The sequence below is a fragment of the Lissotriton vulgaris genome, chromosome 7 (assembly GCF_964263255.1).
Source record: "Lissotriton vulgaris chromosome 7, aLisVul1.2, whole genome shotgun sequence".
Taxonomy (NCBI): Eukaryota; Metazoa; Chordata; class Amphibia; order Caudata; family Salamandridae; genus Lissotriton; species Lissotriton vulgaris.
The window spans coordinates 1,643,032,877-1,643,048,632 of NC_141695.1; the positions used below are offsets into that span (position 1 = coordinate 1,643,032,877).

General features: G+C 43.6%; 1 protein-coding gene across 1 annotated transcript in view; it reads left to right on the top strand.

The window, feature by feature from the left end:
* ARFGEF2 (ARF guanine nucleotide exchange factor 2) overlaps positions 1–15,756 on the top strand; it is a 548,111-nt gene that overhangs the window by 400,368 nt on the left and 131,987 nt on the right. The window contains exon 33 of the mRNA XM_086932618.1: positions 15,439–15,493. Within this exon, the coding sequence (XP_086788744.1) occupies positions 15,439–15,493 (55 nt within the window). The remainder of the gene's footprint in view (positions 1–15,438; positions 15,494–15,756) is intronic.

Consider the following 15,756-nt stretch of genomic DNA (forward strand, 5'->3'; position numbering starts at 1 on the left):
TTCACACCGCTCATCGCAAATTCTTGAGGTTTGTCACAGCGGGCAAACATTACCAGCTCAAAATCTTGCCATTCGGAGTAACCTCTGCACCTAGACTGTTCACAAAATGCCTAGCAGTGGTTGCAGCGTATTGGAGTTTACTGTCAAAATCCCAAACTCTCACCTACAACCATTACAAGCTCAACCATTCTTAGGAGCAATCCTGTAAACACAAACTGGCTTAATCTACCCCAATCCTGGGAGAATTCAAAACTTTGACAATCCTGCCGCAGTTGCAGATCTGTTTCAGATCAACCATCAACAAACAGTAAGAGGTAATGTGTTTCCTAGGGCTCATGGCTTTCTGCATTGCCATAGATACCTATGCCATATTAGGTATGTGTCCATTACAACAATGTCTGGCTCATCAGTGGTCATAGTAAGAGGGTCAGTTGACAGATCTAATGTTGATAGACTGCCACACTCACCGTTCTCTGCAATGGTGAAACACCACCAACCTGTTAAAAGGGCGGACTTTTTCTCGACCCTCTCCCCCACGTCACTTTCACAACAGACCCATCAAAGACTGGATAGCTGTTCATCTAGTACTGAAAGCATTCCTACCTCACCTGAATCACAAGGTTCTCCTAGTCCGGATGTGCAATATGACAGCCATGTATTCTCTTAAAAAACAGGGGGGACCTTGTCTGCACAACTCTCACACCTCTCTGACCATCTGGATCTGGCCTGTACTTCACCACATTCACCTGTTAGCGGAATACCTTCCGGTAACAGACGACTTTGTAGACCTGCTCACCAGTATACAGCAACAAGTCCATGAATGGAAACTCCACCCACAAGTCTTCCTACCCAAAGTGGGGCTTCCCTCAAATAGACCTTTTCGCCACAGCTGAAAACTCAAACTGCCCATACTTCACCTCCATGTACCCACATTCACTATTGCAAGGCAATTCACTATGGATTAGTTGGTCAAAAATATTTGGCTACATTTTCTCACCTCTCCTTCTCCTTCCATTTCTGGTTAGGAACTCAGTCAACGGTCTCGAATAATGATCCTAGTAGCCCACACTTGGGCTTGTCAGCCTTAAATCACATCATTACCAGTAGTTCCACATGAAAAGCTCCCCAACAGGCTGGACCTTATCACTCAAAATCATGGAGAAATCAGACACCCAGATACCAAATCTCTCAACCTAGTAATCTGGCTCCTGAGGTCATATAATTTGGGGACCTAAACTTAACATCAGAATTTATGGACATTTCTTAAAGAAGCCTGTAAACCAACCACTAGGGCCTGCTATGCAGCAAAATGGAAACATTGTGTTTGCTACTGCTATTCAAAACAAATTGACCATTTCACAGCTGCAGTACAAAACATTATCTGTTATCTACTTCACTTACAAAAGGCGGGTTTAGCACATACTTCTATACGCTTACATAGAATACTCAACATCCAGGATTCCCCCTGCACCTTCATAGAACCTTAATATAGTACTAACAGGAGTCATCAGAGCTTCTTTTGAGCCTCTACACTCCTGCCTGCTTCAATTCCTTTCTTGGAAGGTGGCATTTTTAGTTGCCATAACTTCACTCAGACGTGTTAGTGAGCTCCTGGCATTCACCTTAGAAGAACTATTTTTCCAAATACGCAAAGACAAGGTGGTTCTTCAAACCCAACCCTAAATTCCTACCCATGGTAGTTTATCCATTTCATGTCATTCAATCCTTTAAATTGCAGTTTTTCTTCCCTCAACCTGATTCTGTTGCAGAAAGAACTCTTCATTCATTGTATGTCAAAAGAGTGCTTATGTTCTACATTGATAGAACTAAAACTATCAGAAATTCTATACAACTTTCTGTCTCCTTTTCACCACCATACAAAGGCAACCCTATATCTGATGCAGGCATAGCCAGGTGGATAGTTAAGTGCATTCAGTCTTGCTTTACTAAAGTTAAGAGCACACTCGACTATCAAAATGGGAGCAATCATGCCTTTTTAGTAGTTATTCCCATAGCTGACATATGTAAAGCACCTACATGGTCCACACCACACACTTTCACCAAACATTATGGTGTGTATGTTATAGCTTGCCAACAAGCCAAAGTAGGGAAAGGCAGTGCTACATACTCTTTTTCAAACCACTAAAACACCCACAGAGTATTTACAGCCATACATATTAGAACAGAATATTTTACTTACCCTGTAAGCATCTGTTCATGGCATGTAGTGCTGTAAATTCACATGCACCCACCCTCCTCCCTGGACACCTGTGGCTGTTGTAGTTCCTTACATTTGCTAGTATTTTCCCTATTTATACATTTAGCATGGTCATTGCATTACTTACACATTCTTTACAGTCCTTTCTCACCTGCAGTAAAACAATTTAACAATGGAGTGGATGCCCATGCGCATCACCACCGAAAAGAGGAGTCACTTGTCCTTGTGACTCGAAAGACTTCTTCGAAGAAAAACAACTTGCACACCTTTGACCCCAACACTAGATGACAGGAGTATGCAGAGCATGTGAATCTACACTACTACAGTCCACGCCCAGATGCTTACAGTGTAAATAGCATATTCCATATTCACATACTCATTGTACCAGTAAAAATAAATATTGGCCAATAATAGTGTTTACAGAAAACGCGCAAATAACAGAACATTAGTGCTGTTATACCAACAGTGCCAAAGTTAGATTCCAGTTTATTACCACTGTACGGCGAAATAGTTAATGGAGACTGTTAAATGCATTCTTGATTTCATATTAAAATGCCTTTGCACAGGTACACACCTCTCCTTGTAGTATTGAGGCCTCTTCAATGTGATGTTTGCTCACTACACACATTTAGCCCTTTGGATCCAGGTTTTGGTTAAATACATTATGAAACAAATACAAAAAAATGACATTGCCGCTCCTAAGTCATGGGCCCACTAGTCACAGTGCTACTAAATAGTATATCACACACTTTGTACCTGCATATATACTATTTGTGCCATGGAGGTAAATTAAATGTGGTCTAATAATTTATATTATTTGGAATAGGTGTATTAATAAACAGAGATTCAGACATTTATTACCAAAATTCATATTATTTGGATTACAGAAACCAATGCATAATTATTCACAAATTCCATTCTAGAGTCCCTTTACAAAAAATGGGTCTGATCCTCAGGCCTAATTATTCAGATTTTTATCTTGCTGTACAGATTTAACCCCTTGTATTGTGGCTATGGCGTAATACCTCTACTTTTGCAATTTCACATCAAATAAAGTGTGGAATAAACTAAACATGCATATTTTAGTATGCTATGTGGCCTGTGTAACTCTAGGTCACATGCTGTGCACTCTCCTGCTTTTTAGTGCTTGGTGCAGATGGTGCGAGCTGTTTTTCTTTGAAGTATAATTATCAGTTTTCAGGTAACTTGTGATCACTTCAAGAAACCCACAATGCACCAAGACAAAGACTCCACCTCAGATTGTTTTGTCAACAATCGTTCGCATTGAATGACCTGAATCACCTTCTGCAGCATTATAAAAACCATCGGTACCGATAATGACTCAAATTCAACTGGGCCGGAAGGGTATCTGTCTATGCCTAGTTGTATGAGAATGGCTATTGAAGGGTGGGTATTGGAGAACTTGCCCTTCCAGTTCTTTCCCAAAGGTAAAAGCACTAGATTTGCATCTTGTGTGTGCCCATAGACCACAAGGAATTGAGTTGTTCACCAGCCCTATTCCACAACCTTTATGCAGTCCCGCTCCTCCTCCACCACCACAGCCTCCACAGCTTTCACCTTCGCCGCCATGATCCATACCCACTGACCAACCCACAGGAGCCCTACTAGTTCTCTGTAACACTAAATGAGGGGGAATGTCTTTGAATTAGTCCCTCAGCTTCACATCAGCCTTGAGCCATATCCAGCGAATGCTTCACCTCTGAGTAATACATCAGGGTATCACTTTGTAGCCCAAAGAGCATCAGACCTCCACAAGGTTAAACTGGATGTCATGGATGAGGATGACGACTTTCTGGAAGAGATCTTGCCTAAGACCAAAAGGTCAGTCCATGCCGCAAAACAATGACAAAATGCACAATAAAAAACTTGAATGAGGTGGTCAAGGTCAGGGCCTTGGCTCAAACAGAAGTAGAAGATAGCGTCTGACAACCTGCTTTACATATACACCTTTCAAAAGCATTTGCCCTGGAAAAAGGAGAAAGAAAGTCGCAAGATTGAAGCAGTTTGAAAGTGCTTGGCAGTGGAAGGAGCAACTCAGCAGCACATAGTCAAACAGCGAGTCCAACATCTCCTTGAGGCTTACCATAAACGTGGCAGGGAATTCGTAAATGGGATAAGATCCTCTCAAATGTCAATATTTGTTATTCTTTGGAAGTGGTGGATACAGAATCCAGAGAGCTGAATGCTAATATCATCCTCAAGCGGTTTGCCTGGCTGTGAGTGTCTGGTTTCTGCTCCAAAGTTCAAAAGCACACCATCAAAGTTATTTATATGGTGATCCCAGTGGCACCCATTATTAGAAAAGGTAAAAAATAACACTGACTCAGCCAAACCTACGGGTGCACCCCAGATACAAACTGGTATGACTGTTTGTGATGACAAAAGGCAAGACCAGGTGTCCAAGCAGCAGCAACACAACAGCATTGTGGTTTACATCAGTAGCAGACTTGGAGGGACAAGTTAAAAAAACATTTACCAGTGACGGTTTCAGGGGGAAAGGATAGAGGCTGGTTAGAAGTGGATGAGGACTTGCCATGACGTACCCACCGATCCCTCCAATCATACAATACCTATTAGAAGAAGAAGAAGAAGAGTGTGGCTCAATGCTTAGAGCGGCAGACCTTGATGCAGAACGCTGGCCAGGGACCAGGGTTCGATTCCCGCCTCGGCGGGTTCGGGCTTAAATTCCTCTGACCGGATATTCTCGCCTCAGTGCCGATTCTAAGCATGGGTCCCACGCTGCAACTCTGGGCAATAGCTTGATTAGTCTCCACAAAGGCCCCCTGATACACAAGGGATGCCTGGTTTCACCATGGGATGCCCAGGAGTGGACACCCCACAAGGAAAAGCCAGGAGGGGTTCCCTTGTGGTAGGAGTACAAGCGCTGGGATGCCTCCGGGTCACTGTTCGCGCTATACAAATACGCCACATTTACATTTACATTTACATTAGGGGAGGAATCTGGTTATTCCTTCCACAGTGGGAAGAAATACCCTCAGACCTGTTGGTCTCGGCCTTCATCCAGCAAGGATACTGCTTGGAGTTTCCCACCGCACCACTGAATATCCCCTCTTGCCATCAGTTGGAACTATCAGCGACTCTTAAAAGAATGGGTGTAAGCGTTCTCAGCAGAGGCACCAAAGAACCGTTTACTCCACACCAAAGGGGTAGACTGACTTTAGTTCCATACCCTAAAGAAAGAGGGCAACATACTGCCTATCCTGGACCTCAGGTAAACATTTACACACTGTTGGAGCACTTTAAGCTAACCCCTCTGCCGGGCGTCATTCCACTCAGCTGTGTGCCATATGCGCAGGGGATCGTATGGCATCACTCGATCTCAAGGATGCCTGTTTCCACATCTCCATTCACCTGGCACACCATCTATCTCTACCTCAGATTTGTAGTAATTGGAGAAATTTACCAGTTCAAAGTTCGTCCGTTTGGGGGTCTCACCAGCCCCAAGAGTTTTTACCAAGTGTCTAGCAGTGGATGCAGCACCACACATATACTGCAGTGCCTGTCATGCTTTCCATATCTGGATATTTATATGATAAAAAGGAGCAGCTACCAGCAATGCATAGCATATGCATAGCATACACTCAAACAGCTATGTTGAGTAATCTAGATTGGATTTCACAGTCATGCGAAAAATTCTCTGCTATTCCCACAGCAGATACAACCCTTTTTTACGGGTGTCATTAAATTTGTTCATATTTAGAGCCTAACCAAACCAAGAGACAGCAGTGGCATTCTAGAGTTCGCTCCCACTTAGACAAATGTCATATCCTATAATAGCGACCACGATCATTAAGTTGTTGGGAATGATGGTCTCATGCACTCATGCACCTTAGCTGTCAGCACTGTCACAATTGATCTGGCAAGTGCCAATCTCGCCAAATTCTGCTTCTGTCTGAGCATCTGCCGGGGGTGGACAACAACTTTGCGAACCTGCTAAGCAGGACACATCAACAAGTAGACTAGTGGGAGATAAGTCAACAAGTACTTTATAACTACTTCTGGCAGCGAGGGACTCCCAAACTCAGTCATTTCACTACTGCAAAGAACGTGTCCAAGCTGCGCCTCCACGTACCCATATCCGCATTGCAGGGGCGCTGCCATTTGGATGAATTGGTCAGGGATATTTCCCTATGCTTTTACTCCATTACTCTGATCCCATATGTTGTGAGGAAGTTGAGAAAAAGGTTCTTGACACTCATTCACAGGACTCCAGTGTGGGCAAAGCAGCCTTGGTACACAGTTACTTTCAACTTCCATAAGAATGTATGCTCATTTTGCAGACTGTCAGCCCTACCATTTGAGCATGTTATGCTGCAGAATGGAAATCATTTGTTCATTACTGTATGAGAAGACGCAGACAGACTCTGCAAGCTTCAGTTCAGGGCATTATTTGTTACCTGTTACACCAACAAAAGTCAGGGTCTATTAGACTCCATTTAGAGGCTGTTGCTGCCTACATGCGAAAGAGACAGCATGCATCTTTGTTTTGGATATCAGCAATCAAAGTATTTTTTGGAGGGCCCCAATAGGGTAATTACTCCAAGGACATCACCGGTCCCAGCCTGGTACCTTATTGTGGGCCTCACAAGACTTATGGGGCATCACTTTTAAATCCTTTCATTCTTTTGAAAAGCAATATCTTTCATGAAAAGTTGCATTTGTAATAGAGATCACTTCATTGTACAGAGTCAGTGAAGTACATACCTTAACTGTGGAAGATATCATTCAAGTTCACAAGGATCTGGTTCTCTTGAGGACAAATCTGTTTCCTGCCAAACATCAACTCACCATTTCATGTCAAATAGGCCATTGACTTATATATATTTTGTCTACAGTCTCAGTCGAAGACATGAAGAGCCCTGAACACATTCGGGGGATCCCGAGAAGACCGGAGTAGGTTTCAAAAGCGGGATGTCATCCTTGATGAATGTTTGACTACAGGAGACCCCTTCTTCCAGGATCCGTTTGATCTATTTAATTTTCGTATCTGGTATTTCAACCAGTCGGTGGGTCCGTAAGTACGGCTACACCACCACATGCACAGCACACCTTAGCGTGTGTGCTGAAAATAATCACAAATTTACGTGGCTATCTATGCTTTTGTAGCCACACCATTGTTAACGTTCAGTGGTCCTGAATAAAGCCTCATTACTATTGGAGAGGCTGAAACATGTCGACCAGTATTTAGGGGATATTGAAGAACCATTTTTCATCTTCATTATATCCCCGCATTGTTTTTAAATGTGTCCTAGCACCCTATGAATAAATATGTTCGAGGCATATGAGCTGCAGATTACATACTATGCATAGATCGCCATCTGGTTTTGGGCCCGGATGTTTGCAGTTGTTTTTGTCCTGGTAAAGTCTTTGCAAGTCACGAGATAGGGGACTCCTCCTGTAGACAATAGTGCGCAGGGGCATCGACTCAATCTTCAGATTGTTTTTTTCCGCCATCGGGCTCGAATGTGTTTCTTGCGCTCCAGTTCGGAACCGTCACCGATTCCACTTTCAAAACTCTATCCTTCACCCTTTCTACGGTATTGTTTTCGCGCGCGATCCCCCGTTGAAGTTCTCAATTCTGATCGTTGGCGAGAGGCTTCGGGCCTACTTTGGCCTTGGCATCTGGCTCATGGAAAGGACTCCATTCAATAAGTGTCCTCAATGTGGATCGAAGTTTCCCCACACCGATCTGCATGAGGTGTATAACCTCTTCCTTTCACCAGAGCACGAGGTCAGAGACTGTGCAGCTTGTGCCTCTTTCCGCTCCAAGAATACCATTTGGGATCGTCGAGCCCAAAGAACAATGGCTTGCTCGTCGACATCCATTCCCGATGAAATCTGCCAAGAGGGTGTCGACGTACCAGAACAGGAGTGGGTCGAAGAACTCCTCATCAGCGCCTCCGAAGCCAAGGACTCCGACGTCGAAGAACTCACTCCTGCGCAGTGGGTCGTAAGTAAAGACGTCGTTCCTGACCCCCTCCATACATAATCAAAAAAGGCTTTGGTCACACCTTCACTTTCGGGCTCAGGTGCACACGAGAGACTGCTTCCCATGCCTCGGGCTCGGCAAAGAAGCTTATTAAGCCTTCAGGCGACTCGGGCTGGAGTCAGTCTGCCATCGGTACCGAAACCCAGTCACCGGCACCGAAAAAGAAACCGCCCTCCTCCTCCGTGCCGATCGCTGCCTCCACATCCAAGCTCTCGGCACCAAAATCTACACTCACCGACCCATCGACTCTGAAAAAACACTAAAAATTAGGATTCACACCCTTCGGAGCCGAAAAAAGTCTCAGAACCGAAGAAACATCCGGTGCCACAGACAACCACAGAGACTGTAAAACATCACGGTTCCAAGCCAAAAAAACAGAAAACCATTCCAGTCGGTGCTGCGTAAGTCTATCATACCGAAAAAGTTGGCGCCAAAAGACCAGCCCCCATCAGAAGAGCTCTTTATACCAGACCCTAGACAAAAAACTCTTCTAAAAGACCCTAAAACTGGTCAGGTCACCCTAAGTTCAAAGAGACCATTGGATATGCCTGCACCGGTTCCACCACCTAAAAAAGGGACATTGCCGCATCTCCTCTCAGGGTCCCTTCTCCACCACCTCCTCCACCACCACCCCACCACACCATTAACCTACACCATCTACTCCACCAAGGGATGATGATGACACCTCTGATGAAGGGGAGTGCGCATGAAGAGCCACTAGGGGATCCTATTCCACCTTCTTCCCTGATCCCTGGGACGATTACAACACACCAGATTTGCCTAATGTTCCACAGGAGGACATCTGCCCCTCTAGGCCTTCTCCCCCCAGAGGACACAACAGGTTTTAATCAACTACTCCACAGAGCTGCCCAATACCACTGGGTTAACTTACATACAGACCCTGTGGAAGAGGATTTCCTAATGGATACTTTTGATACCTCGCAGAGGTCCACATCTATTTTGCCTATGCTAAAAGGGGTCATTAAGCATGCACTTGAAGTATTTAAAGATCCTGTGAGGGCTAGAGTTATTAACCCCAGGATTGAGAAAAAGTACAAAGCTGCCCCTGCGGACCCTGCCTACATTAAGGGCCCTGTATCTTTTAGATTCCCTAGTAGTCTCTAATGCTAGGAAAAGGGCCAGCTCTCAGACATCAGGTGACGCTCCACCCCCGATAAAGAGCCCAAACTCTTGGAAGCCTCTGCCAAAAGAATAGCGTCACAAGCAGCTAACATATGGCGTATCGCCAACACTCAAGCTCTGTTAGCCAGGAACGATAGGGCACATTCGATTAATTAAAGACCCTATTGCAGCCTCTCCCAGACAAATCTAAAAATGGGGCCAATGACCTCATACAGGAGGGAAAAATCATCACAAGCTCCTCCATTCATTGCACTTTGGACGTAGCAGATACCGCCTCCAGAGCAGTCAACACAAGTGTTCTCCTGCGTAGACATGCTTGGCTACGCATTTCAGGTTTTAAACCTGACGTGCAAAGTTCCATCTTAAACCAGCCATTCGATCAGGAACACTTTTTTTTGGACCTAATGTAGATTCATCACTTGAAAAGATGAAGAAAGACACAGACACAGCTTAATCATTGGGAGCCTTGCAATCGCAGGCTCCCAGATGTTCTTTTCGTCCCTCCTTCTACAAAGGCACCTCCAGAGGCTACTCCTCTGACAACCCCTCCACCTCTTATAAGGCTAACACCCAGTCTACATTCACCAGAGGTTACCAGAGAGGAGGCTACAGAGACCACAATAACAACGGTAAAGGCAAGACCAACAATACCTGATCTGCCTCCACCCCTACCCAATGACTTCCCTCCGCTCTCCCCGGACCATTCCACTCTGATCAGGGGAAGAATACAACTGTTCCTTTCTTTCTGGAGCAACATCACCACGGGCACGTGGGTGAGACAAATCGTTCAATCAGGTTACTGTCTGGAACTTACCTCTACCCCCCCCCCCCGCCCCCCCCCCCCCCAAACATACCACCCAAACATCGCCTGATGCAGTTAGGACATTTATCACTGCTCAAGCAGGAAGTCATCTCCCTCCTACAAGAGTTCAATAGAACCAGTTCCACTGCACCAACAAAACACAGGAGTTTACACTCTGTATTTTCTCATACCAAAAAAGGATGGCTCTCTGAGACCTATTCTAGACCTCAGACCCCTAAACCTGTACATACTCTTCAGCAGGTCCTTCCTCTTTTTTCACAAGGCGACTTCCTTGCCACTCTAGATCTCAAGGACGCCTACTTCCATATTCCTATTCACACATCTCACAGGAAATATCTCAGGTTCGTAGTGGACGGTCAACACTACCAATTCAAAGTACTCCCTTTCGGAGTCACCACAGCACCTCGGGTATTCACCAAGTGCCTGGCGGTAGTTGTATCTCATTTAAGATGACAACACATTCACGTCTTCCCATATTTGGACAACTGGCTTATAAAAGCCAGCTCATACAGTCAGTGTGCACATCACACCCACGCCACTATTCAACTACTCAACAACTTGGGGTTTACAGTAAACCACGCAAAGTCTCATCTACAACCATTCCACATAGAACAATACCTGGGTGCCACAATAACCACCTCAAAAGCGATTGCTTATCCCAATCCAGCCAGGATAGCAAGCATGCAAACCCTTATAACCAAATTTCAGCCTCCACACACTCTTCCAGCTCGAGTGTTCATGCAGCTCATAGGGATGATGGCCTCTTGCATATTCGTACCTCACGTAAGACTTCAGATGCGTCCTCTCCAAGAGTGCCTAGCACACCAATGGAACCATGCTCAAGGTCAGCTAACAGATCTGGTGTTGGTAGACGGTCGCACTCATCGCTTTCTGCAGTGGTGGAACACCAAAAATCTTCCCAAAGGGCGACCATACCTAGAGCCAGTTCCACAGATTGTCTTGACAGCGGACGCATTGCTCTCCGGCTGGGGAGCTCCTTTATTACATCACACCATGCAGGGCAGGTGGACTCCTCAACAGAAGTTACTTCACATCAACCACCTGGAGTTACTAGCCATATTCCTAGCCCTAAAAGCATTCCAGAAGCAAATATTAGGCAAGGCTGTCCTAGTACGCACGGACAACATGACAGCCATGTACTACATACAAAAACAAGACGGGGCGCATTCTCTGCAGCTCTCTTAACTAGCACAAAGCATATGGAGGTGGGCTATACCTCACAACATTTTTCTCCTTGCCCAACATGTCCCCAGAGTCGAGAACAACACAGCCGATCTGTTAAGCCGTCAAACACAGCAGATTCACGAGTGGGAACTTCATCCACTAGTTCTTTAACCATTTTTTTAAATGTGGGGACAACCAGAGATAGATCTCTTCGCCACACACAAAAACGCCAGGTGCTCAAGCTTCGCCGCCAGATATCCACACCCATTGTCCAAAGGCAATGCGATATGGATGAATTGGTCAGGCAAATTTGCGTACGCTTTTCCACCTCTACCACTTATTTCACTAGTGGTGCGCAAGCTACAGCAACACTCCCTGACTCATTTTAGTTGCTCCAACTTGGGCCAGACAACCGTTGTACACCACATTACTAAAACTATCAGTGATTACGCACCAAAAACTACACCTCTCCCCACGCCTCTTAACCCAGAACCGTGGAGAGATCAGACACCCGGACCCAGCTCAGCTCAAACTTGCGATCTGGCTCCTAAGGTCTTAGAATTTGGTTACCTTAACCTCCCCCCTGACTGTATGAATGTTATTAAGGAGGCTAGAGGACCCACCACTAGAGCCTGCTATGCAGCCAAGTGGAAAAGATTTGTCATATATTGTCATAACAACACCATCAATCCCCTAGATGTGTCTTTACAACACATCATAGGTTACCTACTACATCTCCAAAAGTGTAACTTAGCCTATACATCTATTAGGTTGCACCTCGCAGCCACAGCAGCCTATTTACAAAATAGGCAACACTTATCACTTTTCAGAGTACCTGAAATGCCTCAAAAGAATAATTCCTCCCAGATTATCCACCTCACCTGTGTGCAATTTAAACATAGTTCTCACAAGACTAATGGGTCCTCCATTTGAACCTCTACATAAATGTGAGCTACAGTTTTTAACATGAAAGGTTGCTTTCCTAGTGGCCATCACTTCTCCCAGAAGAGTTAGTGAACTACAAGCACTAACTATTCAAGAACATATCTTACAAATGCATCATAATAAGGTGTTCTCCGAACCAATCCTAAGTTTCTCCTTAAAGTGATTTCTCCATTCCACCTCAATCAGTCTGTGGAGTTGCCAGTGTTCTTCTCGCAACCACAAACAGTCGCAGAAAGAGCTCTTCATACTCTACATGCTAAAAGAGCATTGCTTTATTACTTTGAGAGAACACAACCTTTTTGTAAGACCAAACAACCTTTTGTATCTTTCTCACCACCACATAAAGGCAACCCCATATCAAAATCTGGGATAGCAAGGTGGATTGTTAAGTGCATACAAATTTGCTATCACAAAGCCAAACTATCAGTTCCTTCTAAAGCCCACTCTACAAGAAAGATAGGGCCTTCAATGGCATTTTTAGAGAACATTCCCTTAGCTGACATCTGCAAAGCATCTACATGGTCTACGCCGCACACATTCACAAAACACTATTGTGTAGATGTGCAAACAAAAAAACAAGCTACAGTGGGCCAGGCTGTACTCAAAACACTGTTTCAAAGAACTGCAACAGGTACTGGTGGTCTCCGCTAAGGAATGGGTAAAGCTATACAATCTATGCATAGTGTGTGAAATGCAACTCATATGCCTCGAACGGAAAATGCTACTTACTAATATGCATCTGTCCTTGGCATGTAGAGCTGCAGATTCACACACGCCCACCACCTCCCCGGCTACCTTTATCTGTTCCAGTATTATCTTATTTAGATACAACATACATAGACATCTTTCTGTTCTCACAAAACTCCATCATTTCCCTTCTTGGCAAAAAAACAGTCTGAAAATGGAGTCGATGCCCATGCACACTATTGTCTACAGGAGGAGTCACCTATCTTGTGTCTTCCAAAGACTTTCCCAAGACAAAAACAATTGCAAACATCCGGGCCCAACACCAGATGGCGATCTATGCATAGTGTGTCAATCTTCAGCTCTACATGCCAAGAACAGATGCATACTGGTAAGTAGCATTTTACTTTTCCAGTTGGACATCCTAGAGACATTTTTAACCACACCACTTTTTGAGCACACACCATACTGACAAATCAAAATCCGCTCTTCTGTAACTCAGGCGTTGAAGCACAGCTGAATTGCCCTCGGCAGCCCAGCTCGGAAACCCGATGATAAAGCATGCCACCAACTAGGTTGGTGGGTGAGGGCTCTTCTTACAAATCCACTGGATTTTTGTGCTCCAGTGCTTGGCTCTGAGTTGGTTGAACTAAAGGATTTATTAGTGGGTCCGTCCATGTTGTTGCATTCCCTGAACACATTAGACGTTAGGAGCACTACAGCGTATTACATTGACTGTACAAAATCCATTCATAAGTCAGCGCAATTCTTGCTTTCTCAGAACCCCATTTGCTAATTCCAAACGTACTCTGCACACACTGTATAGAGCACATTCTACTTGCAAGAAAGGAAGCCCAGCAGCCTTCCTAGGAAACTTACCTCTCACAGATATCTGCAGAGCTTCTTCATTTTCCACAGCAGAGTTTCAAAACAATATTGTGTGTAAATACATGCTTGATAAGAGACATAAGTCAGGCAGACAGTTCTTAAAACATTATTCCTGGATGCGAGCAATTGACACATATACTTTACATTAATCACATATTTTCATTTACAATGCACCTGCACACAATTACTCTACTTGGTCTCTGCACTCCACTTACCTTATCTCAGCCTGTAGATGAAAAAAACACAATTTGAAGAGGAGTCTTTCTCTTATGTGTTGTGGATTTCTGAATAGGATCACAAATGACCTTGAAACTGACACGTTTAGTTTGAAGAAAAGCAACTAGCAAACTCTGTGCCCAACACTAGATAGCAGGAGTGTACAAAGCATATGAATCTAGGACACTACAAGCTACAGGTAGATAAGATATAAGTAACATTTTCTTGATTACAATTTTTAAGGAAGGAAAGGGGCACATGACTTACTCAAGGCTTTGCCTATTGCGAGTCACTGCTCTTCTGACACTTAACAGTACAATAAACAACACATTACGCACTACACATATATACTGTGGGCACTTTTTATTGCAGGAAAGGCAATGGTATAAAAACTCAAGTTTTATAGGGAAATGCAAAAAAAAGCAAGTATTTTATGGGTCCCTGTGAAATATGGGTTTTATTATAATAAAAAAGGCCCTTAAACCACGCTGCAATTCTTTACAATTGTCAGGGAGTTGAGTATTATGCGATAATGGAGGACCAAGTTATGCAACTGGGTTATCTAAATTATGTCATATCAAATGATTAGTTATGTAGCATCCTGCTGCACATTCCCTGGCAGTAATATTTTGATCCTTTTTCAGTTACAAACAGCATTTTGTTGAAATCTTCAATTGTTTGCCAATCCAAATGTATGTAGTAAATGCCACAGAATTGCAAAAGTTCACTGGCCCTGACCATTGTCCATTAATTTGAAAGCAATCATTTCTTGAAGGGTAAACAAAACCTAAACTTTCTCATTTCTTTCAATAACCGTTTAAGTTTCATCTTGAAAATACCAGCTTCAGCAGTATCTGGCCTCTACAGAAATAGTGTGCATAAAATAAATCTAGATTCTTAATTACATAATTAAATAGAGTTTTCTTCTTTTTATTGCTGACAACCAAACAGTATAGTTGAATATTTCATTCACTGTTTTAAATAAACATTTACATATTTTTTAAAACACCTTAGCAAGACTACCCACCCCAAAATAAATATAAAATATAACAATTACATAACTGACAATTTGAACTAAAGTTCTATATCGTCTCAGAGTTCTGGTGACCTGGCCTTATGGTTTATGATCTATTACTTTGAGGGTTAATTAATCTAGTTTACTCTGCTTTGCTTAGTGCCCAGATTGTCCTTCACTGTTGTGTTGTACTGTAGTTTTATTTTAGTTATTTTTATATTGGATGTTCTTTGTAATGAATTGAAAATATATTGCATACATATATCTGATCCGTGCACATGTGTTTCTAGCTTACTTACGTGGAGACCATCTGGAATGGAGGATGATTACTCAGAAAAGCACTTTGTAAGTTGTTTTTTATTTACTGTTTCCTTATATCCACATCCAATACCACAGTCTTGAAGATTCCCATTATTGCTATAATTCATGGGATTATGCAATCCCTATATTAAAAGAAAGTCTCTAACTCCCTTATAATTGGCAACTTGTGAAGCATTCAGGCACCAATTATAAAGAACTTACGTCAGAACTCAACTTTAATAACTTATTACTGTTCAGTTATTTTATCACAGTGCCTGCTACAAGAACCAGCAGCAGAGTGGCGAGGC